This window comes from Prenolepis imparis, unplaced genomic scaffold, assembly GCF_030444845.1.
Source record: "Prenolepis imparis isolate NDT839.2.m4 unplaced genomic scaffold, iyPreImpa1.0 SCAF_1, whole genome shotgun sequence".
NCBI lineage: Eukaryota > Metazoa > Arthropoda > Insecta > Hymenoptera > Formicidae > Prenolepis > Prenolepis imparis.
Genome location: NW_028141159.1, coordinates 23,416,403 through 23,436,820, shown reverse-complemented (window position 1 = coordinate 23,436,820; position 20,418 = coordinate 23,416,403). Strand labels below are relative to the sequence as shown.

General features: G+C 31.3%; 1 protein-coding gene across 3 annotated transcripts in view; it reads right to left on the bottom strand.

Moving 5' to 3' along the window:
* Cpx (synaptic transmission protein complexin) overlaps positions 1–20,418 on the bottom strand; it is a 214,107-nt gene that overhangs the window by 44,892 nt on the left and 148,797 nt on the right. The window contains exon 1 of one of the 3 annotated variants that reach the window (XM_083039202.1): positions 11,138–11,233. The exons of 1 other annotated variant lie outside the window; for it this stretch is intronic. In XM_083039202.1, coding sequence (XP_082895328.1) covers positions 11,138–11,150 — 13 coding nt within the window. In that variant the 5' untranslated portion in view covers positions 11,151–11,233. Of the gene's footprint in view, positions 1–10,869; positions 11,027–11,137; positions 11,234–20,418 lie in introns of those variants that run through there. One more of the 3 variants, XM_083039211.1, reaches the window with a different exon arrangement.

Genomic DNA, 20,418 nt, shown 5'->3' with positions numbered 1-20,418 from the left:
TATAACATATTTTAAAAAGTAATTACCAAATTAACGCTTTAATCAGCTGATTTCTGTCAAAAATATTAATAAAGCGAAAATTTGCTAATTAAATATTTTAGCTTACATATTTATATTTATATTGTGTATGTTATAATGCGAAATAATAAGATTATTCTAATATTCTAATATATGTATGTATTTTATTTGTTACAGGTAGCATTGCGATTCACGCGTCGTGTCGGGAGTGCCGTATAAAGTGTCGGATAATCGTAGTTATTCGTATTTTGGCGAGTGTCGTGAGTGCTACGAAGGAGCAATAACTGTGTACTACAACTCCGCTATTGTACGTATCGGTGAGTGAGAAATTGTTTATTTTATAACATTTTTCTATAGCGGTAATGGGAGTGCATATAATATGTATGAGAAAATATTAAAATATTAATATATTTTATATAATATGTTATAATATCTTATCCGCGATTAATATTTTTTGACAAAAATCAATTGATAATTGTCAAAAATATTAATTGAATTTAAAATATTATAACATCCCTTTCTAAAAGAAGGTATGTTAAGTCGATTCTCGCGAGTATTGTTGCATCTTTTCCGCGACGCTGATTGACTGTTTCGATTCGCATTGTGCGTTACATTCGTAGCATCGAGAGGCTGTCATCGCGAGAGTTAGCAGTTTGATAGTATGTTCAAAATAAAATAAAATAAAATAATATGTTTGAAATAATATGTTATAATACTTTATCCGCGATTAATATTTTTTGACAGAAATCAACTGTCAAAAATATTAATCGAGTTTAAAGTATTATAACATATTATTTAAAACTAATATTATTATTTTGAACAAACTGTCAAATTGTGATAACAATAAAAAGCGATAACAATAAAGTTCGATATATGCGAGTATATATCGATATATCGACTTTACATATCTTTTTTAAAAAAGGATATTTTATAATGTATATAATATTTATAATTATATATACATATATATACATATATAAAATAAAACTTATACTTCTTTATTAATTTTTAATTTATTATTTTTATTTTTTTAATGTTACTTTAAATAAAGATAGAATTAAACATTACTTTATAATAAGGTTTTTTCCTTGAAAAATGGTGTCTCTCTAATAGATAATTCCTTCCATTTTTATATCTGTCTTAATTATTCCGTTTTTTGTTTTTAATCTTTCACACAAAGATACATTGTTACGAAAAGTAATAAAAAGGAATGATATGCAAAAGCAACGAAATTCCAATCTTACGAAGAATAATTTTTTCGTATAATGGCATTATTCGCAATATTGTGTAGATTAAAAAGGAAATTGCTTTGAGAACGACAGTAATTAATTGTTCTTTATTAAATAAAAGATATTGTATGAGTAATTTCTCTCTTTCTCTCTCTCTTTTGAAACAAAAAATAATATTTAATAAATAAAAATGTAATATTTATAACTTACGTAACTATAATCTCACATTATAATAAAACTTAGTTTGAATAAAATTAACTTTGTTAATAATTGAATATTCAGAGAGATTGAATATAGTATAATTTAGCACAACTTTTCGCATACACACATTAACACATTTATGCAGTCTACTTGTAAACCAGTTATGCTCGTTACGCTACTTGTAAGCATAACCAGCATCTGATTACCATGAGCTTAGAGTGGCTTAATCAAGTAGTCTTGATTAAGCTACTCCGACATAATTGACTGCATCGCCAGAAATCTGCTTTTATCGATACAATTCAGTTCGATTGTGAACATCCATCACTTAACATGTTGTTGCAATTTGATTCGATCATCGAGAGTGTGTCGCATATTACGATTAATTTTTATTATACGATTAATTAAATATTATAATCTTAATATTTTATGATTTAAAGACTTCCTCATTTCTAAATATGATAAAAGAATCAATATTATAAAAAAAATATTCCAATTTTAAATTAATACATATTTTAATAGAGTTGAAACTAACACAAAGATTCTTGACGTTTAAGTTTTGAGATTGCAATTATTTTATAATTAATTTACAAGTCTTTCTCTCTCTCTCTCTCTCTCTCTCTCTCTCTCTCTCTCTCTCTCTCTCTCTCTAATTACTGAAATTAACTCTAAAATAAGGCTAGCTTCTTTTCATCCCATATCAGTTGGCAAGCGAGGCCATAAAGTGAAGGCTCTCGAAAATCGGTTCTCGAGCGGCACTTGGTTGTTCATTTCCGGTATGGGTTAAGATGGTCGTATCAGTGCTTCCTCCGCGTGGTGGAAGTGTCATGAAGGAGAGCGAGGGTTCTCGTGTTAGAAGTTGATTGTTCCGGTCTTGCGCGGTATGTAAATCTTCCCAATATGAGCCAGAGATTCTCTCTCACTCTTGCCCCCTTCCCTCTCTCTCTCTCCCCCTTCTTCTCCCTAGCACCCTCTTTCCTTTCATTTCTTTCTCTCTTTTTTTTTTCTCTTCTGAAATTCCACAACCTTCTGCTACTTCAGACTCTTCAGCTTTTTTTCCTTCATCAAAATTTTTTCCCCGCAATTTACCGACGTCGAGAATTTTCGCTATGATATTGACGTGGAATTTCTCCGCTTAGTGAGAGATTTATCGCGTGTTAAGATTAATGATCGTGGTCATACACACTTAGGTAAATGTTAAAGGGGACGCACATTTAAATGGTTATAAAGAGAGGGGCCAAACGATTTTTCTTTTTACAGAAATTTGATAAAAATTGCAAACGCAGTGTGATATAAATTTTACAACTTAATTTAATTATTTGTTCAATATGAATGTATATATATAGTTCTTTTTTCAAACTAATAATTGTAGTATTAAATATACAACATATATAAATTAAAAAAAATATAATAGAAAGAAAGTAAAAAGAAACAAATCACTAATGGACGCAAAATGAAATGTTCAATTTTTAAAACATTTTTTATCAAGATATCTCACAACACACTATATGTGAAAATATTCTGTTCTGTTTGAGAAAATTGATAAAAACACTAATTTACAAAAAAATATCTTTTTCATTATTTGAAATCAGGCAAAGTGTTTCTTATAGATTTTTGGATGCTGAAAATAATGTCGCAAGCCAATTTTCACCGGCACATCAGGTTTCCGAAATAATTGAGGTTTAATATGAAAAAATGGCTTTTTTGCAATATTTAAATTTTTCTTATAAAAAGGGTCAACGTTATATTTTGAAATTCCGATCAGAAGTCATGAATGTATTGTTCATCCCTTATAAAATGTATTTTTTTTTTATTTCGATAATTTACTTTTTAGACATGTTAGGAAGAATTTAAATACAGAGTTTTGCTGAGGTAGAGCAAATATTCCAAATATGATGATGAAGTCATATAATTATACTCATAATTTGTAGTTTAGGGCTATCGATACACATACACAATGTAACTTATCGTTATGGATTCCATTAAATGTATATTTATACATATATAGGGTCTCATTTTAATTGCCCATCTTGAATTTTTCGAAACAAATGCATTTTGAAAAAAAATGTTCCAGACAAAAATTGTATAATCTAAAGGGAAACAAATATAATGATAAAATTTTGGAAATATAAATAAAAAATAATTTTTTCCAAAAACCTTTTTTCCTCAGGAGAATCTCTATATGAAAAGTTGTTGCCAGTTTTAATCTTTCATAGCATGGCTAAAAAGTAAGATATTGAAAAAAAATGCATTTTATAGGAGATGAACAATACATTCACGATATCTAATCAGACTTTCCAGATAATGTTAATCCTTTTTACGAAAAAAATCTCAAATATCGGAAAAAAAAAAAAAATTTTTTTATACATTAAGCCTCAATTATTTTGGAAATCTGACGTGCTAGTGAAATTTGGTTTGTGGCATCGTTTTCAGCGCCCAAAAATCTACAAGGAACACTGTCTGGTTTAAAATAATTTTTGCTACACTAGTAAACTAGTGTAATTTAAAATAAAGCTTAACTCCTGATTTATTAACCGATCTTTCAGGATTATCCGGAAAAAAATTCATTGCTATAACATCCATATTCTGTGTTTAGCAGTTATTTTTATTTTTATCCTTGCTCTTTTATAATAAGCTCGTTACGGTTAAGGTATTCCGTACAGAATTATGTAACTCTATTGATTATTTCTTTAATAGTAATAGCGTGCATTGATTCGAGCTCATTTTAGATTATACAATGGGGAGGTAATTTCTCTTGCAGTTAAACCGTAGCATAGCAAGTTCACATCGCACGTTTGAAGTTACTTGGCGAAATTGTCGAGTCGCACGACAACCTGCTTCGAGCCGCGATATCTACGCTTCGTGAGCCGATCGTGATTGTCTCGAGAAGCGAAATGAGAGGAGTATTTCAATGGCCGCCAGCTTTTGTGCAGTTATCGCATAGTGCTTAACCTTTGTCTGAAACGTACAAGGCATAAGCTTGGCAGTAAATTGTATAAAATGATTTATTTAACAAATAAACGATTTATAATAAAATAATAAAATAAATTATAATAAAATAATAGAATAAATTATAATAAAATAAATTATTAAATTCATAAAACTTACGAAGAAATGTCTGACGAAAATGAAGAAGAGTAAAAGAACATATTCATATTTATATTATAATGAAAATTTTGTCAGCTTCGAGTATATTTAACGAGCTTAATATAAAGAGTAACAATAAAAATAAAAATAACTGTTAAACACAAGATAAATAATGGATAAATAATAAATATTGAATTTTATAAATATATTTTCCTCAGCAAATAAATTGCGTAAATTCCTTCATTTGTTGCGATATGTAATTATCACTGAGACGGAGCTGAAAATATTACGTAATACGTGATATTAAATTACGTGTCTTGCAATCGAACATTGATCTTTCACTTGAATTATTTCAGAGATTGTTTTTGATTGTCGAAAAAATAAAAGACTCGCAAACAAGATATTTGCAACAGATTTTCGAAGCGATCCCTCTTTAATATTCTCTTTGAATTTAAAGCATTGAACTCGTCTTTTTAAACCGTCTGATAAGTTACTTTCTGCAAGATTAATTACGTCGAGATAAGTTTTTAGCAAGTTCGCTTAGAAGATGAAAGTTTTGATGAATGTTTTTTCAAAGAACGAAAAAAAGAAAAAAAAAAAACAGATTAGGAGAGAGCTTCGGTTAAAAAAAAAGTTATCTGTATTCTAAGGGCACACATAGCATTCGCAGAAAGCATTGCTATTTTTACAAACGGAAACACCGCCAGAATAAATGTATAAGCACACAGAGGAGTTCTACTTTGAAATAAATAGCTTATTTAGACGAATGAGTTGTATTTGAATTTAAATGTATCTTTTCTACGAACGAACTCTCTATTCTCTATTTCTTTCTCCTTTTTCTCTCTTTTTCTCTCTTTCTTTCTCCTTTTTCTCTCTTTTTCTTTCTCTCTTAATATCGTCAAAACCATGTACGATCGGGTGTGCGAATATTTGTATACGTGGCTGTTTTGCCTTGTAGCTCGTTGTTAGTATTGTAATGGGTGGCCCCATCACACAATCACACACCACACACGGCAGATTGCTGAGTATGTAAGAACAGATTTGTCGAATAAGCGAAAAGAGGGAAGAACGAAGGAACACTCAGCAATTTTGCACGTTGCAATTGCATTTCATTTAGGCGTGTCACAGCCGTGTATAATATTTCCATGAAAAGTGTCCCTCAACAATCCCACACATCTTTTCAAGATTCATTTTTAGAGACATCATCGATATTTTAGGCAAAAAAAATATTGTAGTTGAAAATTAAAGAATTAAAAAAAATATAAGCATAATATTTCGAAAGTTTAATGCATATAGTTGAGGTATATTTAATTATAAATATGTTTATTTATGTGACGTGTAAATCGATTCCTGCTTTATAAACGGAAGATTGAAGCACAGCTAACTTATAATGAAAAAAATTATAGAATATAGCACCTTTTATCGGCCATATTTGTGTAAGAGAGAAGAGATAGAAGAGGATGTAGTTTCTCTTTGGTTTCCAGAAGCGCAATAATTTACAACGAGCGTTGTTAACATGTATGTATGTACATATATGTTATCCGCTTCCGACAGGAAGGTAGGAAGGTGTCAGACTGTTTTGTCAACGCGTTATTTATGGCTGTGCTAGTAGTGTATTATATTGATTTGCTTATGCGATTGACTTCCCTTCTTAATTTCACATACGCTTATGCATGCATTCTCTTCTTAATTAAAAATTTGAAAGAATAACGATAAATTAGTCTATATATTTATTATGCAGTTACTCGTGAAATTGATGAAATATTTCGATAATTTTAACAAATTATTTAGAAAAATATATTACTTTAAAAAAATCTTTTTTATTTGTATATCTGCCTCTGATATTATGTAAATATGCAAACCATGAAAGTTTATTTCTATATATATTTGTTCCTTTTTCCTTTTTTAATTATATTTAAATTATATTTTGTATTTGTTATATTTTTTATTATATTTTATTTTTTATACATTATATTATATATATTAATTTTATAAAATTTTTTACAAAACATTTTATTACAACCGAGTGACTGTAACTAATGCAGAAGGAAGATATCATAATAAATAGAGCAGGAAACAAATAATTCAACATGAAAAAAATTAATCGGAAATAAAGAAAAAATTCTGGTTTCTTTACCAGATGCACTATAAATTATATTAAGTTTGACATCTTGAAATTATTACCTTGGGTTGTCAAATTTATGTAAAGGCTAATGCGCGCTTGATATTTATTTTAATCATATTAATCCGAAATCAAATTTCTCTTAATAATATATAGTACAAAATTTTGTATCACTAGAATATTGATAGAAAATCAATATAAGAAAATATTGATGGTGTAAAATTAATTTTTTTTTGTCAAATTAAACTTTATGAATACATTATATGTAAATAACTAGGAAAATGTTTCTTCTTATGTTAAAAATGTATTTGATCATGATATGGTCACTAAGCTACCACCATATATCTAACAATAATAGAGCCATCTCTAAACGACTCCTTCGAGAGTTCAGAAATATAAATTCACAATGTGGACTCTCTGTCTCTTTTCCCTCTCTTTCTCCATCTACTTTTCTTGGCTGGACTTTATCGCCTGGCAGACAAAGCCAAGAACACGAAAGTGGCATAGAAAAGTTTCTGTTTGAGATAGAAAGCAGGAACGATAATGCTGTCGCGTTCAATGTTAAATAATCCTCGCAGATGGAAAACGTTGCGGTGTAAAATGTCTAATAAGATTATGTTTGTGCTATATTTTACAAATTTTTTGTTTTATTAACCCAAGTCATCTGGTATCCACAGAAAGAATAGTTAAATATGAATTTTTGAAACATTTCATTATATCCATCGATTTTAATATGTATATTAATCAATATTTTCTAGTTTTATTATATTTTATATATATTTAATATATTAAATATAATTTATATATTAAATATATTATATATTTAATATATATATTTAATATATTAAATATAATTTAATATATATTTAATATATATATTTAATATATTAAATATAATTTAATATATATTTAATATATATATTTAATATATTAAATATAATTTAATATATATTTAATATATATATTTAATATATTAAATATATTAAATATATTTAATATATAATATTTAATATATTAAATATATTTTATATATATTAAATATGCGAAAATTCAATTTCTTTTATATAATTCGTAGTTCTTAAGGTAATATATACCACATATCACTGCTTTATGCGGAAGATGTTTTGTCGGATCGAAAGAAATTGTGTTCGCTAAACATTGGAAGTTCTCTTCTCTTCTCGTGGAGATTGATACTTTGATGCTCGGTTAAACAAGATCGTTTGCGAGAATATTAGTTTCGTGTTCGTACAGCGCATGCCGCAATCAGTCGCCCTTTTACTTCGACATTTCCATCCTTGATTTCGTTTACCTTGAATAGAAAGGTTCAGAGAGCCGTGTCTGTTCTATTGAAATTTTAAAGTATCAAGGGAACACGGAACATCTCAAAAGCATACAGTCTTGAAACTATTTGGAATTGACTTTTTAAGAGAACAGTTTCAATTGACGATTTTATTCTTTTTCTTTCTCTCTCGTCCTTCTTGTTTCTTCTTAATTTTTGATTTTATTTTTATTACATTGTTTGTCGGTTTAATTGCAAATAAGTACAATTATATAGAAATCTCCAGTGTATTTCCGTCGCAAGTAGATAATTGAATATCTGAACTACAGAAAAATATAAATAATTTAGTAAATAGTAAATCGATTTCGTAGAAAGATTATTTAAATTCTACATTTTATTCACCTTTCTATTTTCTATAAACTTATCTGTTTTTTTTTTAAATTTAGGGATCGCGTAAAATAAAAAGTAGGTCGAGTAACGATATGACCCTTACAAAAAAAAGATGCAAGGGCAGGTTGTACTCATTAAAAGGTGAGAGGCCGAGCTTATTTAGAAGCGGCAGAAGGGGAGGGATGGGGGCTCCTAAGTCGATGATGTGAAATTCAATTATTCTTCCGGTGTCTGGAAGAGAATTATCTCGAAAACGATCTCGACACTCAAGATTTTCTTTACAAATTGAGTTACAGCGGAATTTCAATCTCCACCATCGATAATCGAATTGTAATCGCAATGGAGATGATGTGAGAGAGTCCGTTTTGCTAATAAAGATGTTTCTCCCTGTGTAATAAATATAAAGATTCCGGGTGATTTTATTACGTCAGGGCACCAATCAGTCAAATAATATGGATAAATATTAATTTCTAGATTAAAATGTATTATTGGTAGAAATCTGATAAAAATCTGATGATATGTAATTATAATATAATAGAAAAATATTTTTGTTATTGTGCAAACTCGTATTTTTTTCAGTGCGCGAATAAGAATGTTGTAGAACATGTACGTACATGTATTTACTCATTCTCGTAAAAAAAAGTTTGAAAACTAAACGCTGTGATTTTGTTTCTTTCTCCCTCTTCCCTCCCCCCATTTTTCTCTATCTTTCATAGAAAATTAACGCGTATTTTCGTCGAAAAATTGTAAAAAACTAGATTGTGCGACTGTGTTTTTGTTTCTCTTTTACAGAAAAAAAAGTAATATATCAATGTTTTCACAAAAACAACAATAGACGACTGACGCGGATGAATAACCGCAGTTTGTAGAACACAGTTTTATTCCCCATACACACGTATATATTTTATATTCAAAAACTGGTATTTTGTATCTATTAATATTTTTAATTCAAAAAACCGCGTACACACAGAATATTTCTTATCGTAGACAACGTTGCGTCTGTCGCATCATAGAGGCACATCATTGCTTTTTTTATTGTAAGAGTGAAATATGTTCCTATTTAAATTATTCTTTATTGTCCATTCAGTGTCCCACATGGACGACCTTATTCGAAAATCTGTATCAGGGATTAATTTTATTTTTTAAATAAAAATTAATTTTCTTTTATACAAGTTTTATATATCCTATAGGGGAAAATATGCTAAATCGTACCTCTACTGTATTTCTTAAACAGAGTTAAAATATTTTAAAGTGTTAAAGCTGTTGTATCGCAACTAGCCTCACTCAAATGCGCAATGTTTGTTTCCTTCTCAAGCGATTCGTTAATGAGTGACGTTCATAAATTTATTTTGTGTGATTTTCATATTCGGCACCCGGTGCCTAAGTTATCACATTGAGAAAGATAAGCGATTCAACTTATTATTAAAGCATTTTTTCACCATGTTTAATTCTGTATATAAAAGCGTTGAAAAATCGGCAAAATGTTTTAAAATTGGTTTTTATTCACAATTTGACAAAGCAATGGAAGTTCGATAAAACGTACCACTAACTTTTTTCTATATTGTACTGGTACGATTTACTAAATTAATTTGGTTACTTAAGCATTAATTTGTTTTCTTTATATTTAGATGGACAGCAAAAAGCATTTTTGTTAAATTTTTGAAGAGAATAATTATAAATATGACATTTTTATAGATATGTTTTGTTGCAGACTGAAAACTTGTGTAAAAAACTTCATTTTTGTTATAATTTTTTAATTTTATTGTTACAGGTTTAAAAATTTATTTTTGTTATAATTTTTTTATTTTATTGTTATAGAGATTTAAAAATTCATAGATACAATTTAACAAACCGGGATTGTAAATCGTACCAAATATTACTTTTTAAAAAATTTTTAATTTACGATATGAAACAATGATAAATTTGTGTTAATGTTTAGCGTATATCGTTTGAGAAAGAACTATAATTTCCAATAAATAAAAAAATTTCGTCATTTCTTTGATAGTTTTATTGCAATTTTAATATTTACCTTAGGGGGTATGATTTAGCATACTTTCTCCTATATAGTCTTATATATTTGTGTATAGGAAAATGTAAAAAATTTAACAAAATTTCTAAAAGTTTCTTAATAAAATAGTTCCTTCTCTTTGTAATTATAAATGATCTTTCGATGTAGACGTATCTCTCAAATAGATTATATGATAGATATTTTTATAATAGCGAATAGCTTGTTCTGTCTTTTACTGCACGATGCGACAACGCATGCGGTTATCTTATCTTGTTGTTATATCTATAAGAACCAAGGCAGACTAAACACACTTATACATATATAGAAATTTTAATTTATATTTTACATATATGTATATATATATATAATATGTATATGTATATATATATATATAATATGTATATGTATATATATATATATGTATATATACATAATAAAAAAAGTCCGTTTGCGCGCGAAAAGATAAAGAAGAAGAAGAGGAACACAATCAATCTCCCATAATTTTTGAGACATTTTTCCCCCGTTCCACTCATAATACCTTAATCCTTCGATGCAGACGAAGATTCGCACGATTAAAAAGGGGGTCGGAACCAACCAGTCCCACCAACACTCGCGTTTTTTTTCTTTTTAAAGCACGCGGTCGCGTTTAGAACGTTTCTTTCTTTCTCGCAAAATTCCGCAAAGGTGAACAGCGGCTCGAGAGATTGTCGAAATCGGACGAACGACGTATATCGAACCAACTACCAGGATCGATAGGCAGCGACTAAGTAGAGTGTAGTTTAGCTTGGCTTTTGAATAGGACATACCCAGTATGTCCATGACTGAGTCCCGTGATGACCTGCGCTCGTAATAGTGGCGACAGTAGTACTGGTGCCGTATCGGTCAGACTTGGCCACGGAGACTTCGCCACCACCACTACCGCAACCCTCCCCCTCTCCCTCCCCCCACCTCCGACGACTTCTGCAAGGCGCGCACACACCTCCCACCCCTGCCACCGGGATGGGCGTGGAGAGAGTGAGAGGGGGGGAGGGAGGGAGAGGGAGGGATTGGAAGAGGGAGTTGGAAAAATGTTCAGTTCCTCTCTGGAAGTACCGTTAGTTCCCTCTTCCTCTTCCACCCCCTATCTCTCTACTGCCGCGCAATATTTTTCCTGTCCCTATAACCGACATGATCGGCCTTTCTATGGAATAGGACAGGATGAAACGCGACACGGACGCCTATATATCGATATATAAAGAACGAAGAATGGAATGTCAGGGGGAGGGAGGGTAAGCGACGTCAAAAGCTTGTACGGACAGTTAAAACAGCCTCGACTAGGTCACCGGGAATGAAGTGCTGGTGTATAAACGCGTGCGGTGTGCCGGGATTAAGAGGTGTGGAGTACTGATTTAGAGTTTCGCCTAATAACGATCTCTCTCTCTCTCTCTCTCTCTCTCTCTCTCTCTCTCTCTCTTTCGCAATTGCAGTGAAAATAAGATTTTGCAGCAATCGCGAAGAAATTACAGGAATGTTGGGGCATTGAATTTATATACGAAGGGAAAAGATGGGGTACATTTCATGTGGTGCTATTATTTCTAACTATAAGCATAAGCAATACAATAAGTGTGTGTTGAGTTGAACAAGAATGATATTTTGAATAATAGTTTAACTGCTATCTCTTCATTAAAGAGTTTATGGTAGGGTAGGATATGAAAATATAAAATAAAAATGTATAAGGGCAAAACATTTTTTTTCTTAAGAGAAATGACATTAACTTGGATATTCAAGATATTAAAATTTAATTTTTAACGCGCTATAGAATTTGTCCAAAGTTTTTTTTGCAATCTAGCTTTTATTTGTAATGAACAAATCATGATATTAATTTCGTAATACAATAATTCTTTCTTTTCTTTTGTATTTCTTAGATAATGCAGATAATTAAAATAATTAACATTATGTTTTAAGAAAAGTTCAAATAATTTAAAGAAGAAATAAAGGAATTATGTATGAGAAATATTCTGCATCTTAATCATGAGTCACTAGTTAAGAATTAAGTAATGATCAGTTAATTGTGAAATGCATCTAAAAATATTAAAAAAAATTGCATTTGATGTAAGAATTAACAAAGTGGAGAAGTTGCAAATGTAATTAAAAATAACGAGAGATAAAAATTAGCGAATACACATATGAAACACTTAATATAAAGTTTCTAAACTTGCTAAGTTTGAGAATAGTATGTTGTTTGTAAGCATATCTCTCTCTCTCTCTCTCTCTCTCTCTCTCTCTCTCTCTCTCTCTTTCTCTCTCTCTTTCTCTTGTTATGTAAGTAGCTTAACAGAGAAATTACTCTGTAACTTAGAATTATGAAGGATTATATATTACGTATTACGTTATAGTGTGTTTTATATTTTGTATTTTTATTTCTTATATTGCTGATCGAGAAGAAACGAGAGACTTATATGTCATCTTATATAAAGATTTGAAATATGACTTTTAAGAACTACAGTGATAAATATTAGTAGTACACATAAAGTTATGAAATATATATATATATATATATATATAATGTGGAATGCGAATGAAAGAAATAATGGAAGTGTGAGCTTAATTTTTTGTAATTTTCCTCGATATTTAATGGATCCGTAAAAGAGATTCCTTCTTGAATTTTCCAATCAAACGTGACATTTCAAGTGTTTATTTCCGAATCTCATTTGTATGCGTAGGGATATTCGGATAACTTTGAGATTCTCGTGCAATTTTGCACACATTTGTTGAAAAATTTTTGGGGATTCGATTTCCTACTCACACCATAGCATATACATAACATATGACAGATGTTTGCCGACGATATCTCGCAATCAACCTTCCGGTTAATGGGTCATAGGTCGCAGACCCTATTAACTACTCTACCCGGACTAGACACAATAAATTATATCGCTCATTAAGTGCGCTCTACACGTGGGAATATTCCTTAATGGCTTTCCGCCTTCACTCGAAATGCTCGCGTGCAAATGCTTCCGCCTTTTCCTAATTACAATTTCTCCCGTCCGCAAAAATCGTGGTCTTATTCCCGCGATGTGTATAAATATCCCATTAATATTGAAAATTAAAAGAAAGTTACGAAAGCTGTCTTGCGAAATAATCAGAAAGAATACATTTGCATTTTGGAACATTTAATATAAGATATTTATTATTCCTTATTTGACATCAGTTTGGCAATAATTCTGAATGGAAACACAAATTGAAAAAATATACGTATACAGATAAATTGTTTGTAAAGTAAAATTGTTTCGTCTTTGAGAAAATCGATGTTGAAGAAATTGAAAAATTAACATCTTCTCTTCTCAATTCTAGAATTAGTTAGTACATATATATGTGACACTCTACGCTCTATGATTCGAAAAGAACTTGGAGAAAAATTACCATTTATTTTGCTTTTTTTTTCTTACAATGTAATATCTATGCTTTTAGCCAATTGCAACGGGGAAAAAGAAAGAAAGGCCATCCATAGGAAGCGATTCTTGGTAAAGGTCCAACCATCGTTTACTTGTTCTTGTGCGCGTTTACGTATTATTCGTACGTGTTGCCACCCTACTTGACTATCAGCTTGATAAATATGGGCGGCTGTTGAATAATGCAACTCGGCTGCTCCGGCAGTAAACAAGTAACGTAACACCACGGGTTACCGATTCGCCTGAACCACTCTGACTGACCTCCTCGCTTATGCGATTCGCCACATTTTCCGCAAGCCATCTGTGACGTATTTTGTAGACAATGTTTCAAAATATGTTATTCGCGAGACATAACACTAGTTTACAGCCAAACGTTATTTTAAATCAGACAAAGTGTTTCTTATAGATTTCGATACTGCAAGCCAAATTTCATTAGCACGTCAGATTTTCAAAATAATTGAGATTTAATGTGTAAAAAAATGACTTGAGATATTTGAGATTTTTTTGTAAAAAAAGGTTTACATTATCTGGAATGTCTGATCAAATATCATGAATGTATTTTATAGGGGATGAATTGTTCATCCCCTATAAAATGCACTTTTTTATTTCAATATCTTACTTTTTAGCCGTGTTATGAAAGATTAAAGCTGAGAAATACTTTTCATATGGAGATGTTGCCGAGGAAAGGTTTTTTGAGGAAAAATTATTTTTTCTAAAATTGATTTTACCATTATTTGCCCCCCTTTAGATCGTACAACTTTTGTCTAAAACATTTTTTTTCGAAAAATTCAAGGTAGACAATTAAAATGAGACCCTCTATATATAAAAATATACATATAAATATACATTTAGTAGAATCTATCGATAAGTTACACTGTGTATGTATATTGATAACCCTAAACTACAAATTATGAGTATAATTATATGACTTCATCATCATAGGCGAAATATTTGCTATCTCAACAAAACTGTATTTAAATCTTTTATAACACGATTAAAAAGATATAAAAAAAAATATTTTTTTTATAGGAGAACAATACATTTATGACATCTGAACAGAATTTCCAGATAGCATTAATTTTTTTCACAAAAAATCTCAAATATTGCAAAAAATGCCATTTTTTTGCATATTAAACCTCAATTATTTCGGAAATTTGACGTGCTGATGAAAATGCAGTATTGTTTTCAGCATCCAAAAAATAAGAAACACCTTATCTATTTAAAATAATTAAAAAAAAAAATATTTTTTGTAAACTAGTGTAATTTATAGGAAGTGATTCTGTGAAAAGAAAGAAAGTTACAACTCTCTCTCTCTCTCTTTCTTTCTCTCTAAGATAGAAATGAAACTTTTAAAGAGCACAATTTAATTTAATCTCATCTTACATTAATTTGTTATTAAATTAAATAGCTAATTAAATTCAATATTTTTCTTCCTTATCTATTTAGGATCGTACAGTGAATATATGTAACATTGAACATTCGCGCAATGCGATTTAATTTTGACAAATTAGAACGAGATTTTTATTTAATTCTAATAAACTAGGAGGAGAGAGAGATTTTTGTACATATAAATGGCATAAGAATTAGAAGGATAAAAAATGTAATAAATCGCGGTATTTCAGCTAATAATGGGTGAGAAGTAGAGTCACGCGATCTGTGTGTTTGATGTGGGTTATTCCGTTAGTAGTGTTTAAGTACGCCTTGATGGCTTCAATCACGTCAAATGCGCTGCGTTTGATTGCGTCGAGAATTCCGACATATACGTGATTCTGTACATGCACGCACACATACACAGTATTATAACAATGGAACGTGTAGAGAGGATTGATTAAATACGAAAGCTTTAAGCACCCCAAATGTTTAATTAAATTTTTAATGCAGTTTATTTAAATAAAAAAAAAAGAAGAAAATATAGAATTTTAGCGTAAGAATAAAAATATGATAAAATAAAAGTTATCTAGTTCTTAATTTTAATAAGGAAGATATTAAAATTAAAAGTATTAAGATAACAAGATTGAGAAAATACCGGTACATAAATTTCCGCTGATAAAGCGCAATATTTCAAAACTGCGCTTCTTTATTTCGTTTGTAATATTTTAAGCGCTACTTCAAAAAATGTAATATTGTGAGTTCTTCGAGTAAGTAGAGAGATTAAGTTGATTTAAATGAGATTAAAACTTAGCTCTTTTTTCCTCTTAACATTTGATAACTTAAGATGTCAATATAAAACTGATTGATTACTTATCAAAATAAAATATATGTAGATTGAAAGATTTCTTAATCGTGAAACAGCTCACATTTTTATTAAATTTGTGAAAAAATGTTAAAAAAAATAGTTGTATTTTAATAATATACATATATGTGTACATGAATTATTTCAGAATATTGTAATTTATAGAACAAATCAATAATGGCATAAATCATTTCATTTCTTTTTGAAAGATGGTTTATTTTCTGATTAATTCATTTATATATATAATTATCAAATCTCTACTCTTTCTATACTCATATAAACTGTAGCAAGTTTCCAAATTTAATGAGTCTATCTCTTTTTTTTCTTCTTCCCTCTTTCTCTTGTGCAATTGCCAAATTATTATACGCGAATTCTTTGGCATTTTTTCAACCGCTTATTATCCTCCAGTATATTCTCAGGGTGATCTCACGTAGTTTGGCTCGTCGGGTAGCTTGTATTCGCTTTTGCGCGCCAATGAAGGGAAGAAGAGGGTGGACGATTTCTGAGGAAGAGATCTCTCTCTCTCCCGAGTCGGCAGACTTTCGTGCTATAAAGTTGTTCTTGAAGTATTCCTATATCACCCACACCGTTGGTATGCCAATATAGTGCTCGTCCTTTGTCACCCACCCCCTCCCTCCCCTCATTCCCGAGAGCGTGCTCTCGTCGACCACTCTCGTCACATCCTATGCCGCGCTGCCATATTCCCTCATCGACCAGCAGAACCGTCCCCTGACCCTCCCGCATACTCCGTTTCGCACGCGGTGGTATGTTCGCATGCCGGAGATATAATGATTGGCAGCGGACTGTCTGCAGTCCGACCGCGGCGATACGTGGATTATGTTCCCCACCTAGTCTTCGCGGATAGCTCTTGTCCTCGGTTGATAAAAATCGCATCCAACTCGCTCTCATTATTATGAGAAATTAAGTTTCACGAATTACGGAATTGTACAATCGGATGCACACGTTAATAAAATGTTTGGGACATCCTAAAATCAACTGGTTTTCTCATATGTTGTAGCCTTTGACCTGCCGAACAAAAGATGTAATAGGCTCAAAGCTAAGTAAGGAATAGTTATTGATCTACAGCCAGTCAAATAATACTCGCAGAGCTTTTCATGTTGATCCAATTTTATGTAGGATTTTTTTTAACCCCGCACTAATCCTGCATGAAATTGGATCCCGATAAAATCACCTGATTTTCTCATATGTTATAGCTTATAACCCGTTGAAAAAAATGTAATACCTTCAAAGCTAAATAATGGACAGTTGTTGACTTACAACCAGTCAAACACTTCATTATTTAACTTTGAGCTTATTACATCTTTTATTCAGCAGGTCAAAAGCTACAATATACCAGAAAACCAGCTGATTTTATGGGAATCCAATTTTATATAGGATTAGTGTATATTCTCGCTTTACATGTAAAATCCTTCATTTTAATTTTTTACAAAATAAAAAATATTTATTTCTCGACTATATTCTCGCTCCAACGGGGATACAATAAATTATTTCTTTTAAGAAGAAAATTTTACGTCCCGTAAATTCGCGCTGTTAGCGGTATTTGTAATGGCGAATTAACGAACAACAACGATCTATGTGACGTGGCAACGAGCTTAAGTTAAACGTATGGTTGCTGATAAGGCTCGTTGTAACGGCTGTTGGATGCCAGTAGCGTTGCTTGTGCTATGAGAATGTATGCTCGGCAATTCACGTCTCGAGATGTATATCCGTTCGTTTGATTGTAAAATAATGACATTGCCTATGTCTCTTCTATGTCTGATCGTAAAGGGGATCTCGCGCCATCGATTCTATTCTATTTCTAGTCCTACTTTAAGGAATCATTATGTGCTCAAGTCTATCTATCATTCATCAATATGACGCCAAATTAAGTATATGTCTACATCTTTCATCGTTAAAAAGTTTGTGTTGAAGGCAATTTATTCTCAGGACGAAATAGGATCTCGTAGATCTGCATTAAGGAATTCGAACGTAAACATTATTTGTTTACAATACCGAATACCTCATTCATGTGAAGACATTGAATAGTTGAGTAGAGAGAAGATTATATTGTTAGAAGATTTTTATCGAAATTTTATCAAGTTAGTTGTCAATCTTTGGCTAAGAGCAAGACCTGAGTAAAGCTCGGAAGTCTACTACGTAAAGAAAATACTACAAGAGATGTAAGGTACTCTATAGTACCTGTGCTTCGTTTTTTAACCTTGATGTCTTCACTTAAATTTATCTAAGAGAACAGGCTATTTATCATTTAGCTCCTTGCGGATCTTGATGTCGATAAGGGAGAGGTTTCAGCAAAATCATTTGGTTTGATATTTTTCTTATGGTATCGGACTTAGCTTTTACTCCAGGATCAACAACGTGAAACTTCTGATCCTATTTTTACTTTTTTTTTTTACATACTTTTTTTCATTATTTAAATGATTGTCCTCGAGTTCTGTTTAATCTAACTAAAACATCTTCAATAGACGTTAAATCATGAAATCAGTAATATGAATTGCAAATTATAGAAACTTCTCTCTCTCTGTAAAGTATATTATTTATAATAAAGTCATAAAGGGTGAAATATATATTACTCTATTAAACAATGTCGCGCAAGTCAATTTACACACACACACACCGGCAAAATATGTCAGCGCGTTGCGTAGCACCACTACTCGCCTGCGGTTTTCGCAGGGTTGCAGAGGTAGACGACGCGTTTTGACGTTAATACGATGCGGCCGCCCGCATCCGAGATTGACGCATCCTGCAGGCTTAATCGGCTCTTCTGTGCCACCGCTAATAGCGCATGATCCAATCGTTAATCTCTCCCCCGCATCGTATGCTTTTTGCACGACTACTAATTTCCTCTCCTCCCTTTCTCTTCCCCCTTTTCTCATCCCGAAAGCTATTTGTTCTGTCGACGTCTAAATAGCGGCGGTCCATCTAATCTCGCGCGTTTCGGATCGAGTATCGCGTATCACCCACCCACTTCTTTCCTCTTAGCAGACAACTACTCTCTACAACAACCACTTTCAGACAGGATCATCCCTTTAAAGAGAACTCAATCGTCTAATTACCGTGGCTTCCTCTTTTTCTCGCTCTTTCAGCTTACTCGTTTCTTTTTTTTGTTTTTTTATTTAGCCTTCTTTGTCATTCACTCTGAACTTTTGCCTTTTCAAAACATTTCCTCCCTTTTGTAGTTCGATACTTTCTTCCTCCTCTCCCTATCGCAGTTCAATTATAAATACGTCTCCTTAATTAAGTTAATTTAAATGTTGCTTTGTTTTATTAAATGCGAGAGATGTCAGATTACAGTTAGACTGTGAGCAGCGTTGCTTTTTCACTTCGTCACAGATTACACACAAAGATAATAGAGATGGCGTGGAAAGTAGAATAAAATAAATGAAACGTCAAATTTTTTATAAATTCTTCAAACGAATTGTTAATCTACAAAATTATCGTAAAGTCCGTCTATACATGTGAAATATCGCTGTGGAATATTGCAAGTCATTCTATAATTTAATTCGTTTAAAATGATACTCTGCAGCGAGATCTCAATATTATTGAAATTAAGGAGAAAATACAAATAAGCAGTTATTTATAGATTTTGAAGAATAATTTGAAGAACATTCATCTTATTATTAATATTCAAAGATAAAGAAGTTTATACTAAATGAATATCTCGGATAAGATTTATACAATTTTTTGTAAATATTAAACTTTAAAGGTTCAAAGTTTAATTTATTAACTTAAAATCTTTAAAAATAGTAGTTAAATTAAAATTGCACATATAATAATGAGTAAAGACTAAGAAATTAAATAAATAGAAATATTTTTTAAATAAAATAAAATGAGAAAAATAAATTAAGTTAAATTTAGTTTGAAATGAAAAAAAAAAATCATCAACGCTATATTAATGTATTAAAATGAATGAACGAATTATTATTAACATAAAGATGAAAAATAAATTAGAGTGAAATAACCGAAATTGCACGATAAGAAATGAGTGCTTCTCATGCACAGAATTTCTCCTTCCTTATGTATGGGCGTACACTTAGAAACGACTCTAACTCCATTAGAATCCCGCGAGAAATAACTCTTGGACGGCACATTACGAATGTGGTTTCCGGAAGTAAAAGCCGAGATTGCGTGTGAGTGGATAAGAATGGAACAAACGTGGAGGGGCGGAGGGGGAGGGGCAGGTTAGATGGTATGTGTGCGCTTTATGATCGTAGATATATTCCATTTTCGTCTTTCGCCACTTTATCCGTCCGCCTTGGGCAAAGCCAGCTAAGTACGTTTGATTGTAAGCTGCCTACCCAGGTTTAAGGCTGATTTACAGGCGGGTGGTAGCCTGACACTCTCACGCACGTGAGTGGACTTTACGTGGCTTCTATTCTCAAGCCGCGTTAACTTCCACGCAGCG